The sequence below is a fragment of the Hippoglossus stenolepis genome, chromosome 22 (genome assembly GCF_022539355.2).
Source record: "Hippoglossus stenolepis isolate QCI-W04-F060 chromosome 22, HSTE1.2, whole genome shotgun sequence".
NCBI lineage: Eukaryota > Metazoa > Chordata > Actinopteri > Pleuronectiformes > Pleuronectidae > Hippoglossus > Hippoglossus stenolepis.
In genome coordinates, this window is record NC_061504.1 from 7,964,973 (window position 1) to 7,986,178 (window position 21,206).

General features: G+C 44.6%; 1 protein-coding gene and 1 long non-coding RNA gene across 2 annotated transcripts; one reads left to right on the forward strand and one right to left on the reverse strand.

Moving 5' to 3' along the window:
• Nucleotides 1–209: 209 nt before the first annotated feature.
• On the reverse strand, nucleotides 210–1,550 carry LOC118101687. The gene is made up of 2 exons (XR_004694574.1): nucleotides 1,150–1,550; nucleotides 210–580 (listed from the first exon to the last, which is right to left on the reverse strand). It is a non-coding gene; the product is annotated as an uncharacterized LOC118101687 (long non-coding RNA).
• An 869-nt stretch (nucleotides 1,551–2,419) lies between these two features.
• On the forward strand, nucleotides 2,420–21,074 carry kdm5a (lysine (K)-specific demethylase 5A). The gene is made up of 28 exons (XM_035147827.2): nucleotides 2,420–3,632; nucleotides 4,586–4,663; nucleotides 5,345–5,467; nucleotides 5,638–5,808; nucleotides 5,941–6,129; nucleotides 6,553–6,631; nucleotides 6,741–6,832; nucleotides 6,960–7,118; nucleotides 7,526–7,645; nucleotides 7,910–8,068; nucleotides 8,612–8,793; nucleotides 9,025–9,187; nucleotides 9,285–9,404; nucleotides 9,651–9,845; nucleotides 9,971–10,152; nucleotides 10,297–10,421; nucleotides 10,525–10,675; nucleotides 11,045–11,165; nucleotides 11,323–11,499; nucleotides 11,579–11,757; nucleotides 12,188–12,506; nucleotides 12,683–13,243; nucleotides 13,360–13,518; nucleotides 14,379–14,507; nucleotides 14,606–14,753; nucleotides 14,979–15,199; nucleotides 15,358–15,831; nucleotides 20,063–21,074. The coding sequence occupies exons 1-28, from the start codon at nucleotides 3,489–3,491 to the stop codon at nucleotides 20,387–20,389; spliced, it is 5,247 nt and encodes a 1,748-aa protein (XP_035003718.1). The 5' UTR covers nucleotides 2,420–3,488; the 3' UTR covers nucleotides 20,390–21,074.
• Nucleotides 21,075–21,206: the final 132 nt, after the last annotated feature.

The window sequence follows — 21,206 nt, forward strand, 5'->3', positions numbered from 1 at the left end:
TAATCAGAATACGTGGCAGTGTTTCATTCAGATTGTCTTAATCAGATTACTATTGGAATATTAGTGTATATTAAGTATGATTTTGAATACAAACTTGTAATTTAATATTTGACATTTACATACTGACTCTTGGACAACATCATTCACCCGAGATTGAGGCTTGAAAATGAATTGAAACAAGACTTGGAGAGAAGTAACACAAATCCATGTGATGTCATTAAAATAAGCTTTATTGAAAATGGGGGGGAAAGCATGGGATATTTTAGCTTTGCATGTGTTTCAGATGAAAATGTCTGTCCAAGCTCACAACACTTGATAATTGTGGATGCCTGCTCCTCTGCATTCCCTTCATCCTGATCCAGTTCCATTCCTCTGTCGCAAGTCGCCAGCGCCGGCAAGGCAGTAGATTGCGCAGTCATCTCCATAACGGGAGCAACGTGACAACCCGACCAACAGCACAAACTACTACCTCAGCCAGCGCCTGGCCTCTTTTACTCAGCAGCTGTTCGCCTTCTGTCGTCCTCTTGAAAGATCTCCTCACTCCAGTGTCTCAGCCTCGATCTCCATTCAGCCTGTGTCGCTGTGCGTAAAAGCGCACGGGGGGGAGAGAGAGAGAAATGACGTGCGCGTAAAACGTGGCCGCAATAAAGCGAGACAAAAACCCCACCCTGACTGTGAACATTAAAAAAAAAACACCTCTTGCACCTTTCCCCAGTTCCCTAAACCCGCTGCTCTCCTCGATTGACCTCAGTGGAAGTGACATGTGGCAGGTATGAGATGCTGGAGCCCTGCGTGCGTGGATTGGTTTCTGAGGAGCACAGGCGACGTTCATCCTTATTTCCCCCCCCCCGCATCCAAAAATGTGCCTGGTGGCATTAGTGTTCATCTTAACACAAGTGGCACTAAAACGGAGACTAAATTATAACAATGGGAGGAAAAAGAAAAAGAAATTCTGTACCCTGCGTATCTAAATCATCCAATTACGCATGGAAGATATCGCCGCAGAGACATTATCTAACATGTGCACTCATATATAATCACGTGTGGGATGAAGAAAAATCGGGAGGCAAAGAGTGATTGTTAAAGCATTTAGTTTAAAAACCAACTGAGATTAATGAGGAATAAAAGCCACGGTAGCTTGAAACTCACATGCTCTGATTGCGTAAAATGTAAAAATCCCACATCGGCTCCTCGCTCACGATTTTTCCTCCTCTATTGTCTCTGCTCTCTCGCTGCAGGGAGATGCAAAATAAAAGTTGTCACGGTGTCAAATCCTCCAGATTTAAACCACAGACATGTGCGCAAAAGCCACCACAGCGAGGCGAGACGGGTTTTCTTCTCCTCCCTCTCCGGCTCCGGTCTGACGGTCTGATGTGTGTCTGTGTCTTTGGGGGGTGGGGGTGTAGGCACGACCAGAGACAGGAAACGAATGCAGAGGTCCCACTCCGACTGTTTTTTTCCCCAAAATACCAGCAGAGGGTTGGTTGAGTTGAGGCCCCTTCAGTGAGCGCCCTCTGCTGGTTGCAGTCAGGAAAAAAAAGGAAAAACTCGAGATTCTACTATTATAGCAATTGTCATAAAAATATTTGAATTGTCGATTAAAAAAAAGTATTATAATTATGACATATGTTATGATAATTATAATGAAAATTAGTATTGATGTACAGGACTATTTCTACATATTGCATCTTATTGCTGATATTATTCGGGGGGGTTCAATTCATATATATATATATATATATATATATATATATATATAAATCGTCTTAATCTTTAGAAAAAAATCTCTAAAGGAATCAAAGGCAAACCCGGAAGTACCAGAGCGTTCATCACCGCACTCTCGACGGAATTTTTATATAAGGCGGAAGTGGAGGATGTGTTCTTATGGTTGTAAACATGTCTTTTAGCCACAGGAAATATTATCGTTATTTTCGGGGAAAGTGGATATTTATGAATCAAACATTTTTAACGTGGCAGTGAAACCTCGCGTTTACCTGAACGCAGATTTGTTTTCGTCGTTTCAACGAACATTTTTAAAACAACGCTGCCTTCAAGTGCTGTTGGAAATATTAATGTTGTCCGACAAAATGGTACAAGAATGTCAAATTCATATCAACCGTACATAGTTACATATGACGCCTAAATTGTGATCACGTACTGGCCATGTTAGAAACAGTAATTGCATATATGCACCCTTTTTATACACAGTCTATGATCCACACATTAGTTTTGTTGTTGTGCATGTATGTTTAATTTCTACTCCAATGCTCTAGTCGTCAATTCGATTTAAGGATACCTATGAAATCTGCACTGTCGCGTTCACAATATAAAATAGCATTAAAAAGTAAAAGTTGTTGCAAAAACAGTCACTGACAAAACAACATAACCAGCGTACTGGAAAGTAGTGGAGTAAAGTCCGAGTGTCCGTGAACGCACCACAGCAGCTCTCCCAACCTTGCTAGTTGTTAGCACGTCGGCTAACGCGGCTACAGACGACGTTAAATTCCACAGAGAGCGACATTCGGCGAAGTAAAGCAAATGGATTTACGCTCATTTCCCACGTGACTCCGGGGAACCCACCGAGGACCCCGCGGACCGGCGGCGCCATCCACTTTCTCAGCTCGCGTTAGCTGCGCAACGGGCTAAGCTGATTGTAGCCAGTCAAATTAGCTGTATGCTAGTTTTCCATTGCCTCGAATGCCTCAATGAATGGGGGTGGATGCAGTGAGTGAAGACATCAGTCAACAATGTACGGCTGCTCCTGCTAGCTTCCTCCCTGTGGTCCTCAGCTATCAGGTGCCCCGAGAACAGTGGACTTTATTCGGGCAAACCCGACAACTCGCGTCGTTGCGAACGCCACCGAACACGGACGGCCAACAACACTTCGCCCTGTGGAGTATAAGTTTGTGGGGAAATGCATCATCGCGAAGAAATCGTGCATTGCCCAGGTACACAGACTTAGCCGTAGCCCGGTTAGCTTGCGTAACGTAGTGTCACCGGCCAGTGATTGGAAGAGCCCGTGTGTGTTTGTGTTTACAAAGTTAGTTTCGCATTGTTTTGGACGTCCCCGGATCGGGTCTCTGCCGCGGACTTGATTTATGTGAAGCTGTCATCCGTGAGGCGAGATGACCGCGTCTCGGACTGACCCTGCCCTCCGTCCCAGGTAGGGGAGTGGTGGCGGCGGTGGAGACTCCCCGGCCCGGCCTGTTCTGGCCCTCCGTTTACGGATCATGGGAAAAGACTAATCAGAGGAATTGGCCGTTTTATTTATGCATCCGCTGTCAAAGCATCAGACGATGATTTGCGATCGACCCTTGATTGATCAGTGATTTGCTGTTTAGAGGATTTTCAAAGGATCATGATGGACACGGAGGAAGTTCCCCAAGAAGAAAATCATTGGAAGTGATGACCATGGGCTGTTGAGCTCCACTCGGTGCATTTTCTCTCATATTATCCTTAAAGACTGTTTCACTGGAAACTGCTCCAACATGTCGTTTGCGGAGTTCGTCCCCCCGCCCGAATGCCCGGTTTTTGAGCCCAGTTGGGAGGATTTCTCGGACCCTTTAGGATTCATCAACAAGATCCGACCCATTGCAGAGAAAACGGGCATCTGCAAGATCCGACCCCCAGAGGTAAACTCCTGTCATTTCCCACATTGAAATAATAATCCTCTTGATTAAAATCTACGAGGATACGATCCAACGCTGCTTTGCTTCGGGCCTGCGTGAATTTTGCGACATGACTACTTGCCATTACTCCTAATAGAGGTCAAATGAGGCTTAATTTATCTGCCATCATGTGCATCTTTGCATTTGAATGACACTGGATTTCATTTGTTGCTCAGGAAAAAAGTTTGTAAAAGACAAAGTACATTCAGCAGTTCCAAAAAAGGTCCATTTGTTGTTGTTTTCCTGGTGGCTAGCCAAGTTGCACTACAACCATTGTACCACGTTAGCTGCGAAGATGCGACATTGAGCCACGCGCAGGCCTGTAGCCCCTGTCAGAGCATTACCCATATTTATGTAATGTAAATGATGTGCTGTATACAAATTAATATCAGACCACGTTTTCACTGTCCAGGACCTTTAATATGTTTGGATGGTGTTGTAGACACATGCAAATAACCAATAAAATACGTTTGAACTTTCCAAGATCTTAGGATGATGTGTTGTATACACATGTAAATAACCACCAGACCACGTTTTAACTTTCTAGGAGCTATAATATGTTTAGAGGATGTGTTGCATACACACACAAATAGCCATCAGAGCACAGTTTTACTTTCTAGGACTTTTAATTAGTTTGAATGTGTCTGTGTGACATAAATTAAACTATAGCAGCTTTAACTGTCAGTTTGTATACAAAGTTGTACTGCACGATAAAAGGCTCAACTGCACTTGGCCATGAGTATTATGTTATTAATACAGTTTTAATCTCTAACTTCACTAAATAACATCTGCTCATGTTCTTTGTTTTCCTCTGACATTGATTCGTTCCAAGTTGCAGCGTTGCATCTGTCACCCACTCATTATTGATGTGATTTTTTAGGAAGAGTGTTGTTATGCTTCTGTTTCCTGTCTATCAGGACTGGCAGCCTCCATTTGCCTGTGACGTACGCAACTTTCGCTTCACTCCCAGGGTGCAACGGCTGAACGAGCTCGAGGTGAGTTTACCAAGAACATGCGTCTTTGCCAAGAAGATGCATCATGCCATAATAACTGTAATAATGAGCAAAGGTGAATCTCAAGCGTTGCTTTGTTAAGAGGATAAAATGAACATTCATTTGCATTCAGTTTAGAAATGAGAAAGAGTCTTTTAACATTGTTCACTGCTCCATGATTTGGTAGTAACTCATCAATTCTCTCTCTCGACCCTGTTCTGACCTGGTATTAAAATGTGTCACGAGTGTGTCTTGTGATCAGAGCTCACTTTCCCGCTCTATATGAAAATAATCACATATGTCATTTGTGCTCATGAAGACCAAATTATGGGGTTCTTACCCAGTCTGAGTAAACAGATGTGTCTGTAACTGTGTGAGAGAGAGAATTCAGGAGGGACGGAATGAATCGAATGAATCCATGAATCGATTCATTCATGGATTCCGTAGAGCTACTATGACAACATATTATGCAGTGATCAGTTTTGAAATTGCTGCGGTGCACACAGACAAATTATCACTTATCACAAGGTTCTCACTTAATTTCAGTGTGTTCGTTTATCAAAGTGCAGCCATTCTGGTATAATATTGCCTGAGGTGTCCGGTCTAGTGTGCATAACAGCAGAACGTAAGGCTCCTGCATTTAGAGTCTGTCCTCTCTCTTCCTTCTCTCTCCTACACGTCCAGGCGCTCACTCGGGTCAAGCTCAACTTTCTGGATCAAATCGCAAAGTTCTGGGAGCTGCAGGGATCCAAGATTCGATTCCCTCATGTGGAGAGAAAGACGTTGGACCTCTATCAGCTTAGCAAGGTAAAACTAGACGGATATGAAAATAACACTACTCCGATGACATTTGTAATTTGTTTTACGATGTGGATAAATACTGTCAAAACTTGGGCGGATCTTATGTTTGACTGCTGCTGCATGTATTGATTCAGTTGCCTTACCTTTTGTTATGCATACGTGTGTGTGTGTTTCAGATTGTGTCGTCCGAGGGTGGCTTTGAGATGGTGTGTAAAGAGAAGAGGTGGTCCAAGGTGGCGAGCCGAATGGGCTTTCCATCTGGGAAAGGCGCCGGCTCATTGCTCCGCTCCCACTATGAGAGGATTCTTTACCCCTACGAGCTCTTTCAGTCTGGAGCCACGCTTACCGTGAGTGGGGCTTACTGCTGTTCATTCACGTCATGTCTGCATGATATAAACAATTCTGTCACTTGCATGAAAATAGCAAATAAACAAGAAAATAAGAAGGTTTTCTTTCACACTCATGTTTTCCCCAATCAGGGCATCCAGAGGTTGTATGATGAGGGCGATGATGGGGAGGAAGTAGATGAGGGAGTTGGTGACGAGGCGGTGGAGGAAGAGGAGCAAGATGAGGAGGAGGAGGAGGAGGATAAAGACGGGGAGGGTGATGCTACGCAAACCAAAGATCAGCTTCTGCCTGAGAGGCGGTCCAGGCGCCTTAAGTCTGAGGTAAACAGAAAACAACAACATGACTTATTAATAACTGTCAGTTTGGCTGGGAGACTGTGTCACATGATAGAAAGTTTAATTCCTGCTCCAAATAGGTCGTAGTTGTTTTAAAACTGGCTAATCTCCTTTTAGCATCTCTGTCACTGCCCTGCCCAGATTCCTAGACGTGGCAGATATGCTCCCCTGAGGCCGTCTTAGCCTAGATCCACAATACTATTTCCTCGTTTGTAAATGCATATGTGCATGTGAGTGGTCAACTGATGGGCATTGTCAGGCGTGTTACTATAGATGGGGATTAAAAGGGATATAGAGCCAAAACACTCATGTGGACCGAGATTGGTCTATTTTAAAAATGCTGGTTTCAAACAAAATGTAGTGACTCTGTTTCACACTTTTCCATTTTTGTTGCTGTGTTTCTCCTAGAGAGAAAACAAGGAGCCAAAAGGCCTGAAAATCTTCGGCGCAAGTCCCAAGATGGTGGGCTTGGAGATCGTGTCAGCTGGTACGGAAAGTTTTTGATTGACGTGTATGTTTAAACACATGGGAGGCACCAAAAATAAAAAAAAGTAACTGAGACAATTTCTTTTCTTGTATCTGCAACTTTCAATTAGATGACGGATTCAACAAGAAGCAGCGTCACTTAAAAGCCCAGGCCTTTGCCATCAAAATGAGACCTCGCAAGGAGACGCTGGAGGTGAACTTTGTGAGTAGTAGTCCTGTATGTTTGACAATTGCCTGATTTCTGACATTGATTGTATCCTCAGTAACTCTGTATATGACCATCCCTGTATATTTTCTAACACCAACCCCCCCCCCCACCCTGCGCGCAGATCGACCTCTACCTCTGCCTTGTGTGCGGTCGTGGCGACGAGGAGGACCGGCTCCTGCTGTGTGACGGCTGTGACGACAGCTACCACACCTTCTGTCTGATCCCACCTCTGCAGGATGTGCCCAAGGGGGACTGGCGCTGCCCTAAGTGTGTTGCCGAGGTAACGCTCTCTGGCCAATTTCGATTCTCAAAGTTCATTTATATTCATTCATACTTTTCAATCTGTTTATCATTTGTTCTTTCCATATTCAACAAAAATAAAGTTAGGGTTAGAAGAGAAAGATTTATTATAATATCTGATCCCAAAAATCTCTTCGATTTTGGATTCTGTATTGATTATGGAAAGTACGATTCTTTCCAATCCTCAAATGTGAAAACAAACATCCTAAAACCCCTCCGATGTAATTTCACATTGTGGTATTGTCTCGTATGATAAGAATTGTTTTCTTATCGCTCTGTCATCCTAATCGTATCTATGATATATATATATAAATAATTTTTGTGGTTATTGCCCTGTTGCTGTATAAACTCCTGATGTAATCAATCTGTTGTCCACCTCCCCCACAGGAGTGCAGTAAGCCCAGGGAGGCGTTTGGCTTCGAGCAGGCTGTAAGAGAGTACACTCTGCAGAGCTTCGGAGAGATGGCTGACCACTTCAAGTCGGACTATTTCAACATGCCCGTACACGTACGTCAAATCCACATTTTTAAGCTAGAATACGCCAATTGTACTTTTTCGTTTGTGCTACAGATACGACTTGCATCCACCCTTCTTCAGAGTTTTAGAGCCACTAAAACTGAGAAGTTTGGAAATGCTGCTGGCCCCATTTTAGTTTGAGAACTGAAACGTATTAGTACAGATGTGCCCTTAGAAGGGAAATGTGTTGCTTTCAGGCTTTTGAAGTGAAAAGGTAAGGCCGGGATTCTCATTAGTTCCACTTTGTGCCTCCAGATGGTTCCCACGGAGCTGGTGGAGAAGGAGTTCTGGCGCCTGGTCAGCAGCATCGAGGAAGATGTCATCGTGGAGTACGGCGCTGACATCAGCTCCAAAGAGGTGGGCAGCGGATTTCCTGTCAGGGACGGCAAGAGGAGGCTGTTGGGCGACGAAGAGGTGAGAGCAACTGCAACTGGTTGGCTAAGGCATACAAGCTCCGGGCAGTAATTCTAGTTATTTCTCCACATCTAATCTTGAAATGTTTTTTTCCCCTGTACGTCTTGTTCAACATCATGAACGCACCAAAAACTGAGGCGCTCTCTCACCTCGCTGTCTTGCCAATTTAGCACATTCACCCGGGTTTCACGTTTCCATCACTGCTGATCAGAGCAGATAAAAGCTGATTGTATCTATTCCTATTGCAGACAAAATCCCAGACGTTAATGCATGTTTGTGGGTTTTTGACAAGTGGAAAAGACGCTTTACAATCAGTTAATTATTTTCTTAAATATTCTATAAAATCGTTATAACAATACAACACTGTTAATTGATATTCAAATGTGTGCTACTGACACCACCGGCGTTATTTAATTCCTCAGACTTCAATTTAATAGATGCTCTAAAATCCTTTTTCTCTTTTATTAAATTACACTATTATGATGTAAAAACATGACGTTTTCTCTAAAGTGAAATAGAGTGAAATATTGCCTCTCTTGTCAGGAGTATGCCAACTCGGGCTGGAACCTGAACAACATGCCGGTGCTGGAGCAGTCTGTGCTCACCCACATCAATGTGGACATCTCAGGCATGAAGGTACCCTGGCTTTACGTGGGCATGTGTTTCTCCTCGTTCTGTTGGCACATCGAGGACCACTGGAGTTACTCCATCAACTTCTTGCACTGGTGAGACTTTTTTTCACTACCTCTGATACTTTTGTACAGAAGCAAACATAAAATCCACTGTTTAAAGCAAAAATAAATATACAATATATTACAATAAATAACGCTGACAACTGAAAAAGTCAAACGAAGTAATTGAGTTATTCATGCTCATGTGAATTAATTTAATTCTGTCCCACTGGAAATTGAGGTAAATATCTTTAATGCTAATTTATTCCTTTCTGTTCTTTCCAGGGGTGAGCCGAAGACGTGGTACGGCGTGCCAGCCTCTGCAGCAGAGCAGCTGGAGGCCGTGATGAAGAAGTTGGCTCCAGAGCTGTTTGACTCGCAGCCAGACCTCCTCCATCAGTTGGTCACCATCATGAATCCAAACGTCCTCATGGAGCACGGTGTCCCTGTACGTGTCCCTGGGCCTGCGGTTGATATTTGATCTGATTATTGGTTGTATGTTCCATGTTGTTTATCAACCACACGTTTGTACCTCCCCTCCTCAGGTGTACAGGACCAATCAGTGTGCAGGGGAGTTTGTGGTGACCTTCCCCAGAGCCTATCACAGTGGCTTCAACCAGGGATACAACTTCGCTGAGGCTGTTAATTTCTGCACTGCTGACTGGGTGAGGGGAAACACACTTCTCACTCTTCTTCTTGCTCTTCCTCTTCTTCCTCTTTAAATTCTTCCTCTTCTGCTTACTCTTATAGTTATTACTCTTTCTCTTCTTCTTCATCTCCCTCTTCTTCCTCCTCCTCTTCTTTTTCATTTCCCCAACCACTCCTTCTACTGCTTCTTCTACAAGTGTTCTACTAAAACAATGTTTTTCATTGAACATGGATGTTCATTTTTCACTCATGCTCTTCCTCAGTTGCCTATGGGTCGTCAGTGTGTGGCCCACTACAGGCGACTCCACCGCTACTGCGTCTTCTCACACGAGGAGCTGCTGTGCAAGATGGCTGCAGATCCAGAGAGCCTTGACGTGGAACTGGCTGCTTCTGTCTTCAAGGAAATGGGAGATATGATGGTGGAGGAGACAAAGCTCCGACACGCCATACGAGAAATGGTAAGAGGGATTTTGGTCCTGGTAAAAGATGGTAGTCTGGCTTTAAAGCTGGGTTTCATCTGTGGGTTGTAGTAGTATGCCTAAGTTTCATATTTTCATTAGTTCTCTTTCCCCCCTACCTACAGGGGGTGCTCTCCTCAGAACAAGAGGTTTTTGAACTGGTGCCCGATGATGAGCGCCAGTGCTACAAGTGTAAAACAACCTGTTTTCTGTCCGCACTGACTTGCACCTGCAGCCCCGACCGTCTGGTTTGTCTTCACCACGCAGAAGATCTGTGCGACTGTCCGCTCGGCAACAAGTGTCTCCGGTGAGAGGAATTTTTTTTAGGCACAATACCAGTTTAGTTAGGTCTAATAAAAGAATAACTTTAAGTCAAGTATTTGTAATTATAATCATACTAGCTGTAGCCACACAAACCATATCAACTAGTGTTTGCCATGATATATTTCAGGTATCGTTATGATCTGGAGGAGTTTCCGTCCATGCTTTATGGGGTGAAGACACGGGCTCAGTCCTATGACACGTGGGCAAAGAGGGTCACAGAAGCCCTGGCTGCAGACCAGAAGAACAAGAAAGGTTTTCTATACTTTATTAGTGCAACAAAATACATTTCCCCAAAAAATCTATTCTTGTTCTGGTGTCTCATTGTTCCACTTCATGATTATTTTGTGTCTGACAGATCTTATTGAGCTCAAGGTTTTGCTGGAGGACGCCGAGGACAGAAAGTATCCAGAGAACAGTCTGTTCCGACGCCTCAGGGAGATGGTCAAAGAGGCGGAGACGTGCTCCTCTGTAGCTCAGCTGCTGCTCAGCCGAAAGCAGAGGCACAGGTGAGCGGCAGGTGTTTTTTGTGAATGTATACGGTGTGCAGGGTTCAAAAGTCTGCAGCATGGGGAGCTCTTCTCTCACAGTAAACACTTTTCCGGAGGGTGATGAAACGGCTCCTAGCAGCGTTTTCTAATACTAATCCGCCACATCTCGAAGGAGCTGAATCCAGCCAGTCTCCTGCTGCTGCAGCAATAAATAGAATTAAGAAACTAAAGCGTTTTCTGAACATTGGAGCCTGTAAACCTTTTCAAGTAGTGCCCCCTCAAATTAAAATTGTGAACCCAAAAACAAGCTTGGAAATCGATGCATTATCTGCTCAGGTTCAGAGGAGAAACTAAATCAGGACTCTTTTTCCATGTGTGTGTGTGCAGCGGTCGTCTGCGTTCCGAGAACACTCGTAACCGCACCAAGCTGACGGTGGACGAGCTCAAGGCTTTTGTGGATCAGCTCTTCAGGCTGCCCTGCATCATCAGCCAGGCCCGACAAGTCAAAGTTAGTCCCGTCAACACCCACACTCCAATAGTCATATTCAGTTGTTGTTCTTCCCTTTTTCAAATTTTTTCCTATAAACCCCCTTCTTTCTCTCTCAAAACGATGACTCTATCTTCTTTTGGGCCCAATCTCTGTCTTTTACCTCCAACGTCTCCAGGAGTTACTGGAAAATGTGGAGGACTTCCATGAGCGAGCCCAGGCAGCGCTGTCGGACGAGATGCCTGACTCCTCAAAGCTGCAGGTGCTGTTGGATCTGGGCAGCGGGCTGGACGTTGAGCTGCCTGAGCTTCCGAGGCTCAAACAGGAGCTCCAGCAGGCCCGCTGGCTTGATGAGGTAGACTGGAATAAGAGCTTCTGTCTGTCTGTGTGGTTAAAACGAACTGAGGTCTCATGCTACATACTGTCCTTCCCAGGTTCGCGTCACCCTGGCCGATCCCCACCGGGTCACCCTGGAGCTGATGAAGAGACTGATAGACTCCGGGGTGGGTCTGGCTCCGCACCACGCCGTGGAGAAGGCCATGGCCGAGCTACAAGAGATCCTGACTGTCTCAGAGAGATGGGAGGATAAGGCTCGTGGCTGCCTGCAGGCAAGGTAAGGCTGCACTAATTCAGATGAGGATACACATTTGTAAAGACTTCCTTTCCCACAGTGGTGTTAAACATTTATGAAAGCATTTTGCAGGCAAAATGCATGTAAGTCACAACTGTTCACACGCTACAGATTTTAAGCCAGATTTGTCACTTTTGAAAATCCCAGTCAAAGGCACCCAGCGCAATTTATATTAACTGCATCGGGCTTGGAAAGAAAAAGCAGTTTTCTCTCGTGCTCGAGTTACGTTTGGAAATAAAAATGCAGCTCAACCCACTCGCTGTTCTTTACAACTGAACTGCTTTGTGATTTCCTCCACATGTTTTTTAACCTACAACGACTGCAAGTCATGGCGTGTGAACTTGTCTGTACAAAATAGCTCCATGACTCATACGTGATCACCCCATGTCTCTTTGTCCTCATATAACCCCAGGCCTCGACACAGCTTGGTGACCTTGGAGAGCATTGTGCTGGAAGCTCGTAACATCCCAGCATATCTGCCAAATATTTTGGCCCTCCGAGAGGCCCTACAGAAGGCTAAGGAGTGGACCTGCAAGGTGGAGGCCATCCAGAGCGGCAGCAGCTACGCTTACCTGGAGCAGCTGGAGAGTTTGCTGGCCAGGGGTCGCTCCATCCCTGTCCGGCTAGATCCGCTCACCCAGGTAGAGTCTCAGGTAGCGGCAGCCAGAGCCTGGAGAGAGAGAACTGGTCGCACCTTCCTCAAGAAGAACTCCACGTACACGCTGCTCCAGGTGGGTAATCATAAGTCAAGGAGGGAGTTGTTGTTGATTTGATGCTTGGCTGGGAGGTGGGAATTACATTGGGCTATGATGGTGGATCTGAATACAAAACGACAAAGTTGGGTGAAAAATAAATTTACACATGGGGTGGAAAAACAGCAGAATGAAAAGTTGGTCTCTTCTCATAGGTTCTCAGTCCTCGCGTCGACATTGGGGTGTACGGTAACAGCAAAAGCAAGCGGAAGCGTGTGAAGGAGCTCATGGAGAAGGAGAGAGGCGGCTTTGACCCTGACGCACTCAGCGACCTCGAGGAAAGCCTGGAGGAGGTACGAGACCCTTCAACTGTCGTCGCAGCCTTCAAATCCAAAGAGCAGAAAGAAGTGGAGGCCATCCACTCACTCCGAGCTGCCAACCTTGCCAAGATGGCCATGGCCGACCGCATCGAGGAGGTAAAGTTCTGCCTGTGTCGAAAGACGGCCAGCGGCTTCATGTTGCAGTGCGAGCTTTGTAAGGACTGGTTCCACGGAGCGTGCGTGCCTCTGCCTAAGACGGGAACCCAGAAGAAAGTGGGCGTGGGCTGGCAGAGTAACAGCAAAGACTCTAAATTCCTGTGTCCGCTGTGTCAGCGGTCCAGGAGGCCGAGACTAGAGACAATTCTGTCGCTGCTGGTGTCGCTGCAGAAGCTGCCGGTGCGTCTGCCAGAAGGAGAGGCTCTCCAGTGTTTGACCGAGAGGGCAATGAGCTGGCAGGTACGCAGAGAAATTATACTACTGATCAGAGCTTCTCAGGTTGCACCACCTTTATTGTGAGCGCTTTTGATCTCTACTAAGCACTCACCTTTTCACTGGTCTAAATGTCCCACTAGGACCAAGCGCGTCAATCTCTCGCCACTGAGGAGTTGTCCTCGGCACTGGCAAAACTGTCTGTGCTGAGTCAGCGGATGGTGGAGCAAGCGGCGAGAGAGAAAACAGAGAAAATCATCAACGCTGAGCTTCAGAAAGCTGCTGCCAACCCTGACTTACAGGTATCAAACTTTGAAAGATTGAATGATTTAAATGATCTTCGTTTATGTTCTCATACTTCAGTCAGATTCTAGGTTGTGTAGTGTAGTTTTCATGGCCTCTACTGGGGCTGATGTAAGTATGGAATAGACCAGAAGATGGCACTAATAACACATTATCACAGTCTAAAGTGTGAAGAAATGAAGGGACTTACAGGTATCAGATCGTAGTAAACATTCAGATTGTATAAAATTTGGTCTTAAATTATGGGGCAGTAGTTTGCAAACCTAGCGTCCAGTCAATGAAACCAGATTGGAGGTGAATCAAAGCTACTTTGACTCATAAATACAATAAAATATTTATTTAAAATATGCCATCAACATGGAGCATCTTCCGACTCAAAAAGGGTCTCAGAAGACTTTCAAAGAGACAAGACATTCATCAGTTCACAGACAAACTCTAAGAAACTGTAGAAGTCCAAAGACACAGAGCAGAGGGATCAGTGAGGTAAAAATAAAAGGAATCGTTGAGTAACAGCTTAAAGGAATTATTTTAACTGGTTATCCCCGAGCTGGCTGTTTTCCAGCTGAAGCTCAGTAGAAGATGAAGAAGGGTGATGCAGCAGGACAATGACCCGGAGCATCGATCTATTTCGCTTCTAATTGTGGGATAATGTAATTTGTCATCACTTCGCCTGGCATTCTTTTGGTTAGGGGATTTTGACAGATTTATTGCACTAAATAAATCCAAGAGCAGAGGAGAAATATTTTACATTCACACAGAAGCAGCATGAGCACAAGGAGAAGAGCTGAAGCTGGAGCACAGGAAATCTAATGCTAAACATTACAAGTGCTGAGTCAGTTTCCCCCCCCCCCCTCACCAGGGCCACATCCAGACTTTCCAGCAGTCGGGTTTCAGCAGAGCCACGTCACCTCGCCAGTCTTTGGACTACGATGACGAGGAGACGGACTCAGACGAGGATATTAGGGAGACCTACGGTTACGATATGAAGGTGAGTGAGGCAGAATTGAGTGACCTTGTTCAAAGCCCATGTTAGCCAGCAGGATGTTTTTTTTAATTCTTTTGTCTCTGTTCTTCTCTTTGTTTTAGGACCCAGGTGAGGTGAAGCCCTACCTGTTCTGTGACGAGGAGATTCCCGTCAAATCCGAGGAGGTGGTCAGTCACATGTGGCCGGCTGCCACGCCCTCCTTCTGTGCCGAGCATGCCTACTCCTCCGCCTCCAAGTCCTGTGTGCAAAGTGAGGCCCCATTAACTTTTTCCACCCCCGTCACTCAATGTGCTTTGTTGACTCTGCATATCTATCCCTCTCTCTCTTTTTTTCTCTTGACCTTTCAAGCTTTAATGATTCAAATTCAGTTTTTCTATATTCATACTCACATTTTTAATTACACTCTTGAGAAATTAGAGACTCCAGTTTTTCTTTGTGCCTCTGTCACCTCACACTCAAAATGTATCATTTCAGACATTAGCACACCCAGAAAGCAGCCCAGGAAGACCCCTCTCATCCCTCGCAGCCTGGAGCCGCCGGTGCTGGAGCTGTCCCCGCAGGCGAAGGCCCAGCTGGAGGAGCTGATGATGCTGGGAGACCTGCTGGAGGTGTCCCTGGATGAGACCCAGCACATCTGGAGGATCCTGCAGGCCACGCACCCCCCCTCTGAGGAGAGATTCCTGCAGGTCATGGAGGTAGGGAGGGCATTTGTTACGCAACCTCAGGATCGTGTTTGAGTCAGTTGTTGTGATTGGTTCTGGTGAAGACTTTTGCAAACGCAGGTCAAATTTAGGAAAGTAGTCCCTGGAAGAAATACTGAATTATAGCTTCATCGTTTCCTTGTGTTCTACAGCCCGACGATTCTCTGATGGACAAGCCCCTGAAGCTCAAGCTCAAAGATGCCGAGAAGAAGAGGAAACGGAAGCTGGAAAGAGCCGAGCACCACCACATGCTGATGGCCGCCGCAGCCGTGGGCGGGGGCCAGGTGATGGGAGAAATGCGACCGGCCAAGTCCAAGGAACTGAAAAGGGTCGGCCTGGAGCTCGGCCTGGGCGGGAAACCCAAGAAAAAGAAACTAAAGCTCAACATGGACAAAAACCGAGAGATGAAGCAGCTCGCCAAACGGTTAGCCAAGGAGGAGAAGGAGAGGAAGAGAAAGGAGAAGGCGGCCGCCAAGGCAGAGGCCGTCCGAGAGGGACTGGAGAAGAGGAAGGAGAAGAAGATCCTCGACATTCCCTCCAAGTACGACTGGTCCGGAGCTGAGGACTCCAATGATGAGAACGCTGTGTGTGCGGCTAAGAACTGCCAGAGACCCTGTAAAGATAAGGTAAGAACTCAGGTCATTGGCCTCCACTGGTTTAATGAAAAATAATATTGTGAAATATTTCTCTTGCTAAGATACGTCCGAGTTTCCACTCCTTAGATCAAGACCTGTGTTGGGAGGGTGTTTCAGGGAAAGAGGCACAAGGAGGTGAATCATAGATGATTGATAGGCACAGCGTTGGTTTAGCAATTAACAGTGGTCAAGTGACCATGTGACTGTGCACCTTTTTAAAACTCAAAGTTCTGTCTCCTTTAAATATTATTATAATCAATTAAATATTCCATTTAAATACAAAGCAATGCATTTAGTAGAAATATGGACACAATTAATGTGACTTTTTTAATTTAATTCAAAATCCCATTCTAAAATGTAATATTCACTTATGTCTCATTGATTCAAGACCTGCTGCAACTTTATATTTCTGTCAGTTATTTTCTGAATCCAAAACCACATTTTAAAACCCAAAGCACATTCACTTTATAATATATATAAATCTAATATTGAAAAAGGAAAAAAGCAGAAACCAGAGATTGTTTTGTATTATTTTCTTTAAATGATTGATTGAGTAATAGTTGATTACATTTTACGTCAGTTGACTTATTGTTACAGCTCTAATATCATTTTCAAAAAAGACATCTCAATTTATATGTTCTGCGGAAATACATTTGAATATGTTGGAGTAATAATGAAAAAATTTCCAATACCATTATTCCAATTCCGACACCTGGACTTTGCTTATTGGCCGATTCAATTAGTACCAATCCGATATCAGTGCATTTTTAAAAAAAAAACAGAATAACTTATATAATGTATTGTAATAGCTTTCTGCTACTGACCCTGCTTGCAAAGTGATGACTGCTTCCTTGTTGTATGACCTTGAACAGGTTAAACCCTTGGAAAAACAAATAGATACAGAGAATGAATGACATAGAACATATTTTATTTTCCAGTTTGACTGTCATAACTGAGAAAGAAAAACAAATGTATAAACCTGGGAAAACACTAGTGCCACCCCCTCGAAATTGTAGTGTTGCATATGGTACATGTCGTTGTTTTACTTGTGGGACTTTCCAGTATGATATATTGCCCAGAAAGTCCAACTACTGTCCCATTTTGAAGGCTCCTTCAAATGCAGTCGCTTCGCATTCCCGAGAAACAAAGGATACAACTGGTGAATCTTTCCCGTCCCAACCTATCTGAGGATTTATTGCACTTTGGTGACAAACTGTTTTTCAAAGGGCGGCAAGTGACAAAACGTCCTGTGCTCAAGTGTCACTCTTCAACTCAACTGAGCAGCTAACGTTACACAAGTTTAAAAACCAAGGGACATTAAAAATGTCTCTTCATGTGCAACTCAAGCTTGTTGCCGATCACAGACAGCCTCTGTTGACCAGAGCGTCTCATTTTGGTTCAGCATTCGTGGTCTCCTGTGCACCCTGAATCGAGACACAGCTTAGTTGTTTTGGAGCAGAGAAGAAGATGTTTTATCTCAATGAACTGCGCGGTAACAAATCCGTTAATAGATTTGCTTACTTGCCGATGCCTGACCCGCCGTTTCCGGCAGTAAATGCATTCCTTATGCGGGAATCGGAACATTTCTTCTAATAGTAAGTCGAACTGGTCTGTAAGATATTGCACAACCTCATGTATTAATTTGGAGACTGGGATCTTTCACATTTATTCATTTTTGAGTAAAATGCAATCATTTGATCGTATAACATCACAACATCACTCTCGGATCACTCAACACCCCTCCTGCCGCTGTGACAGTTTTGCATTATTTTAGTGCATCTGCCATTTTTTTGCCATTCAGCTCTCGGCAAACGCTCTCATTCTGCAGAGTGAAATCTCTGTGCGTGCTCTGCTGATGTTGGACCACAGTGTTGGCTGAGTACATCATCAGTTGGAAAACTCTTGACCTGCTCAGTAACATCGCCCCCACACTTCGAGAGGCGGTAAATACCGGTTGATTCTTTGATAGGAACAAGCATACAGGTCGTTGAAACTGTAAACGCCTGGTGAATGATGTTCTTTTGTTGCTGAGGACAGAGTTAATAACAAACACATCTCAAAATGAAACGCAGAAAGCTGATAACCGCACTGGAACACCTTAAAGAGAGTTACATATAACGTATTAACAGGACACGCTGATGGGACTCATTTTTTAGACGGAGCTCCAGACTCAGCGGCGAGTTAACCAGTGGCCAGTCTCCTCCCCCCCCCCCTCTGTGCCCACGGGGCAGCCAATCGGAGCGGAGGAACTGGTAGGCCTGCAGCTCTGTGGGCGGAGCACAGATGATGTAATGACGAAGGTGCTGAGATATGCAGGCAGCACACGAAGCTGGGATCATTAACAGTTGTGTGGTGTTAATAAGAATGATGTTTCCTTCTCACTGCCAGTGAGCTCGTCCAGGATGTGATGAGCTGTGTCTTTACGTGTTCTCCTCATGTCCAACTTAGCATGTAAAATAAACCTAGTTCCCGTCCTAAAAAGGCAGAATCTTAAACACTAAAGATTTGAATTTCAAGAGTCCCTATTGTCATATGTTCAATAGAAACAGGCGTCACACTGTACTATGAAATTCTTCCTTTGCTAGGCCTCCAATTAAACATTAAAAAAGAGATTGAACACAAAAGAAAAAGGTCAAACACAAGGGTAAAGATTGGCTTACAAATAAAATAAAGTTTGATGAAAATAACAAATATGAAAATATATATACACATATTATATTTTGTGCAAAGCAGCAGCAGAATCTTAAGGTGAACATTATTGCAACAGCTCCTGAAGTTCATAGTGTATTGTTGAGTGTGTGTTTGTGAAAGTGTCCATTCATGAGCCTGCTGTCCTGTGGGTGGAAGCAAGAAGCACGACACAACACTTTTAACCACATGGAGTTTATCTGTGTTCTGCGCAGAGAAAATTAGCGTGTGTGTTCAGTTTGGGGTTTTTTTGGCTCAGTATTCGGTCAATCAAACAACAATGACTGACTCACAGCTTTGCCGCACGCTGTTAAAAAATGACACATTAGTGATGTTTTTTCCTTAAATTTGTGTTTAACTTGACAAACCACTGCCACATGTTTTTAGAGAGACGCCCAAAGCCGGCCCCACGGCTTTGGGCATCGTGTGACTTTGCTATCCGGAACGCTTTGAGGGAATTTCTGCCTGTTTGAATGGCTCCAAATGTCCATTTGCTACTCAAGAGGGGGATTGGTTGAAATTTTGTGGTCAAAGGTCCCAGTCAGTGTGGTCTCAAAGAACACATTGTGGCCATAACGCAAGATTCAAGAATAATGTGTTTGTATTAAGCTTAAAACCTAATTAATTATTGTCCTCAAGAGTCTCCACATTGGCCTGTCACTTTCTCTAAAAGAAATCAAGTTGGGAAAAATTTGACACGACACACACACACACACACACACACACACACACACACACACACACACACACACACACACACACACACACACACAATAACACAACCACACAAGTCAGATGAGGATGACAACGTATCAACTTGTCTGTGGTGCCTCCTCCGCTGCCTCAGTTAGGTGGAAAGCTAACAGGTGAGCCCACATGGTACAAAGTCGATAAACGGCCTCACCTTTGAACGTTACTTTGCAGTTCACCGTGTAGTATACAAAATACTTCCACACGCTGCTTCTCATGTACTTTGTATTGATTGGTTGTTTTGTCCATAAATGTCAGAAAATTGTAAAAAGTAACGATCTGTGTCTCCTGAACCTCTGCAGATTTCTTGTTTTGTCCATGAACCAAAGAATTTAGGAGCAAAGATATCCAAAAGTATTATCATTTTAGAAGCTGATATCAGATAATTTTAACTATTTTTCATTTAAAAAAACACTCAAACCGATAAATTATCAACATAGTTGCAGATGAATTTAGTAGTCGATTACTGATTGATTCATTGTTGCAGCTTTAATCAAGAGGTCATGCAATAGGTCAAGCTGATAGTCATCGCCCTCTGCTGGATCATGAGGCAAACTAGTTCAGACAATCTGATGCGCTTCTCGACTGTTTATTTTTAAATTGAACAGGTCATTCAAATCAATATTCGGATTTCAAATAAATAGTGACAACCCTACTACTTGTATACGATGAGTCAGATAAGGACATAAACTGCATCTTGACCAGTTGGCGAAGGGATTCAAACCACCAGCACTGTCATTCCTCACTCACGCGTCTGCATTTGTCTCCGTGTGTGTATTTCCAGGTGGACTGGGTGCAGTGTGACGGCGGCTGCGACGAGTGGTTCCACCAGGTGTGCGTGGGCGTGACGTGCGAAATGGCCGAGAACGAGGACTACATCTGTGTGGACTGCTCGCGCAAGGCCACCGGGGCGACCGTGGGCATGACCGTGGAGGAGGTGGCGGAGGAGAGCGTGGTTGTGCTGGCGACATCCATTCAGAGTCTGCCCTCGTCTGTCGTGGCCTCGTGGTCTCACGTGGCCTCGGCCCCTCATCTAATCCCAACAACGTCACACCAGCAGCTCCACCAGCAGCAGCAGCAGCAGCAGCCAGAGCCTCAGCAAGGCAGTTAGCGCTAAAACGACAGCCTAGGACTGACTTTGAAGACTGTACCTCACACGCAATGAGTTTAATACAAAACTGGAATCAGGCGAGCATTACAACCCATCAACCTATAAGACTGTACAGCTGCGGATTTGGAGAATAACCCCGTGTGAAGAAGAGGAGGGCCACACTCAGGGTGTTTCTGTGACTGCATCGATTACAGAGCACAAGATAAAAAGACGACATGCATCTGGGAGAATCCCGCTCTGACCGTGAGACATTTTCTCTCTGATCTATTCGGATGTGCAGCAAAGGTTGTTAATGCACAGACGACACTTAGTCCTCCTGCAGCCGTTTTACGTCTAGAAACGTCCACCAGCTATTTCCCCCAGTTCCCTCTGGAATAACAAGTCACTTAACGTCCAGTCAAACAAACCCCAGCTGTTGTGTTCAGTGCAAACTGGCAAATAAACAAACATGTTCCCGTCGGTCGTGTTGTACTGGAAACCCTGAACCGCTCCTCTCTGTCCTCTGCCTGGCCCTTCAGATGGTTACTTCTCAATATGTAGGATGTCAGACTAGGAAAAAAACAAATGGTTGTAATGTAGTGGAATTATTTATAATGTACATAGCTTTTAAGCATTTAAACAAATGGATTGTGGCTTTTTTGTTTTCTCACCTTTAATAAACTATTCCTAGTCAAATAAGTGAAAACTGTGTTGTTGTTGTATTTATTTTTGCTTTAATTCACTTTTTTGCTTTTATCTACAGTGCTTTTACTAGTAGTAAACACACATTCATATATATCAGTTCCCAAAATGTCAAGATTCATGAATTATTTCCTTG

Excerpts from the sequence above, each read along its gene's own strand:
- kdm5a (XM_035147827.2), top strand. The coding sequence starts at position 3,489 with ATGTCGTTTGCGGAGTTCGTCCCCCCGCCCGAATGCCCGGTTTTTGAG. Across the intron at positions 7,119-7,525 it reads GCCCTAAGTGTGTTGCCGAG|GAGTGCAGTAAGCCCAGGGA; the intron begins GTAACGCTCTCT and ends CCTCCCCCACAG. Across the intron at positions 13,244-13,359 it reads AGAGGGCAATGAGCTGGCAG|GACCAAGCGCGTCAATCTCT; the intron begins GTACGCAGAGAA and ends ATGTCCCACTAG.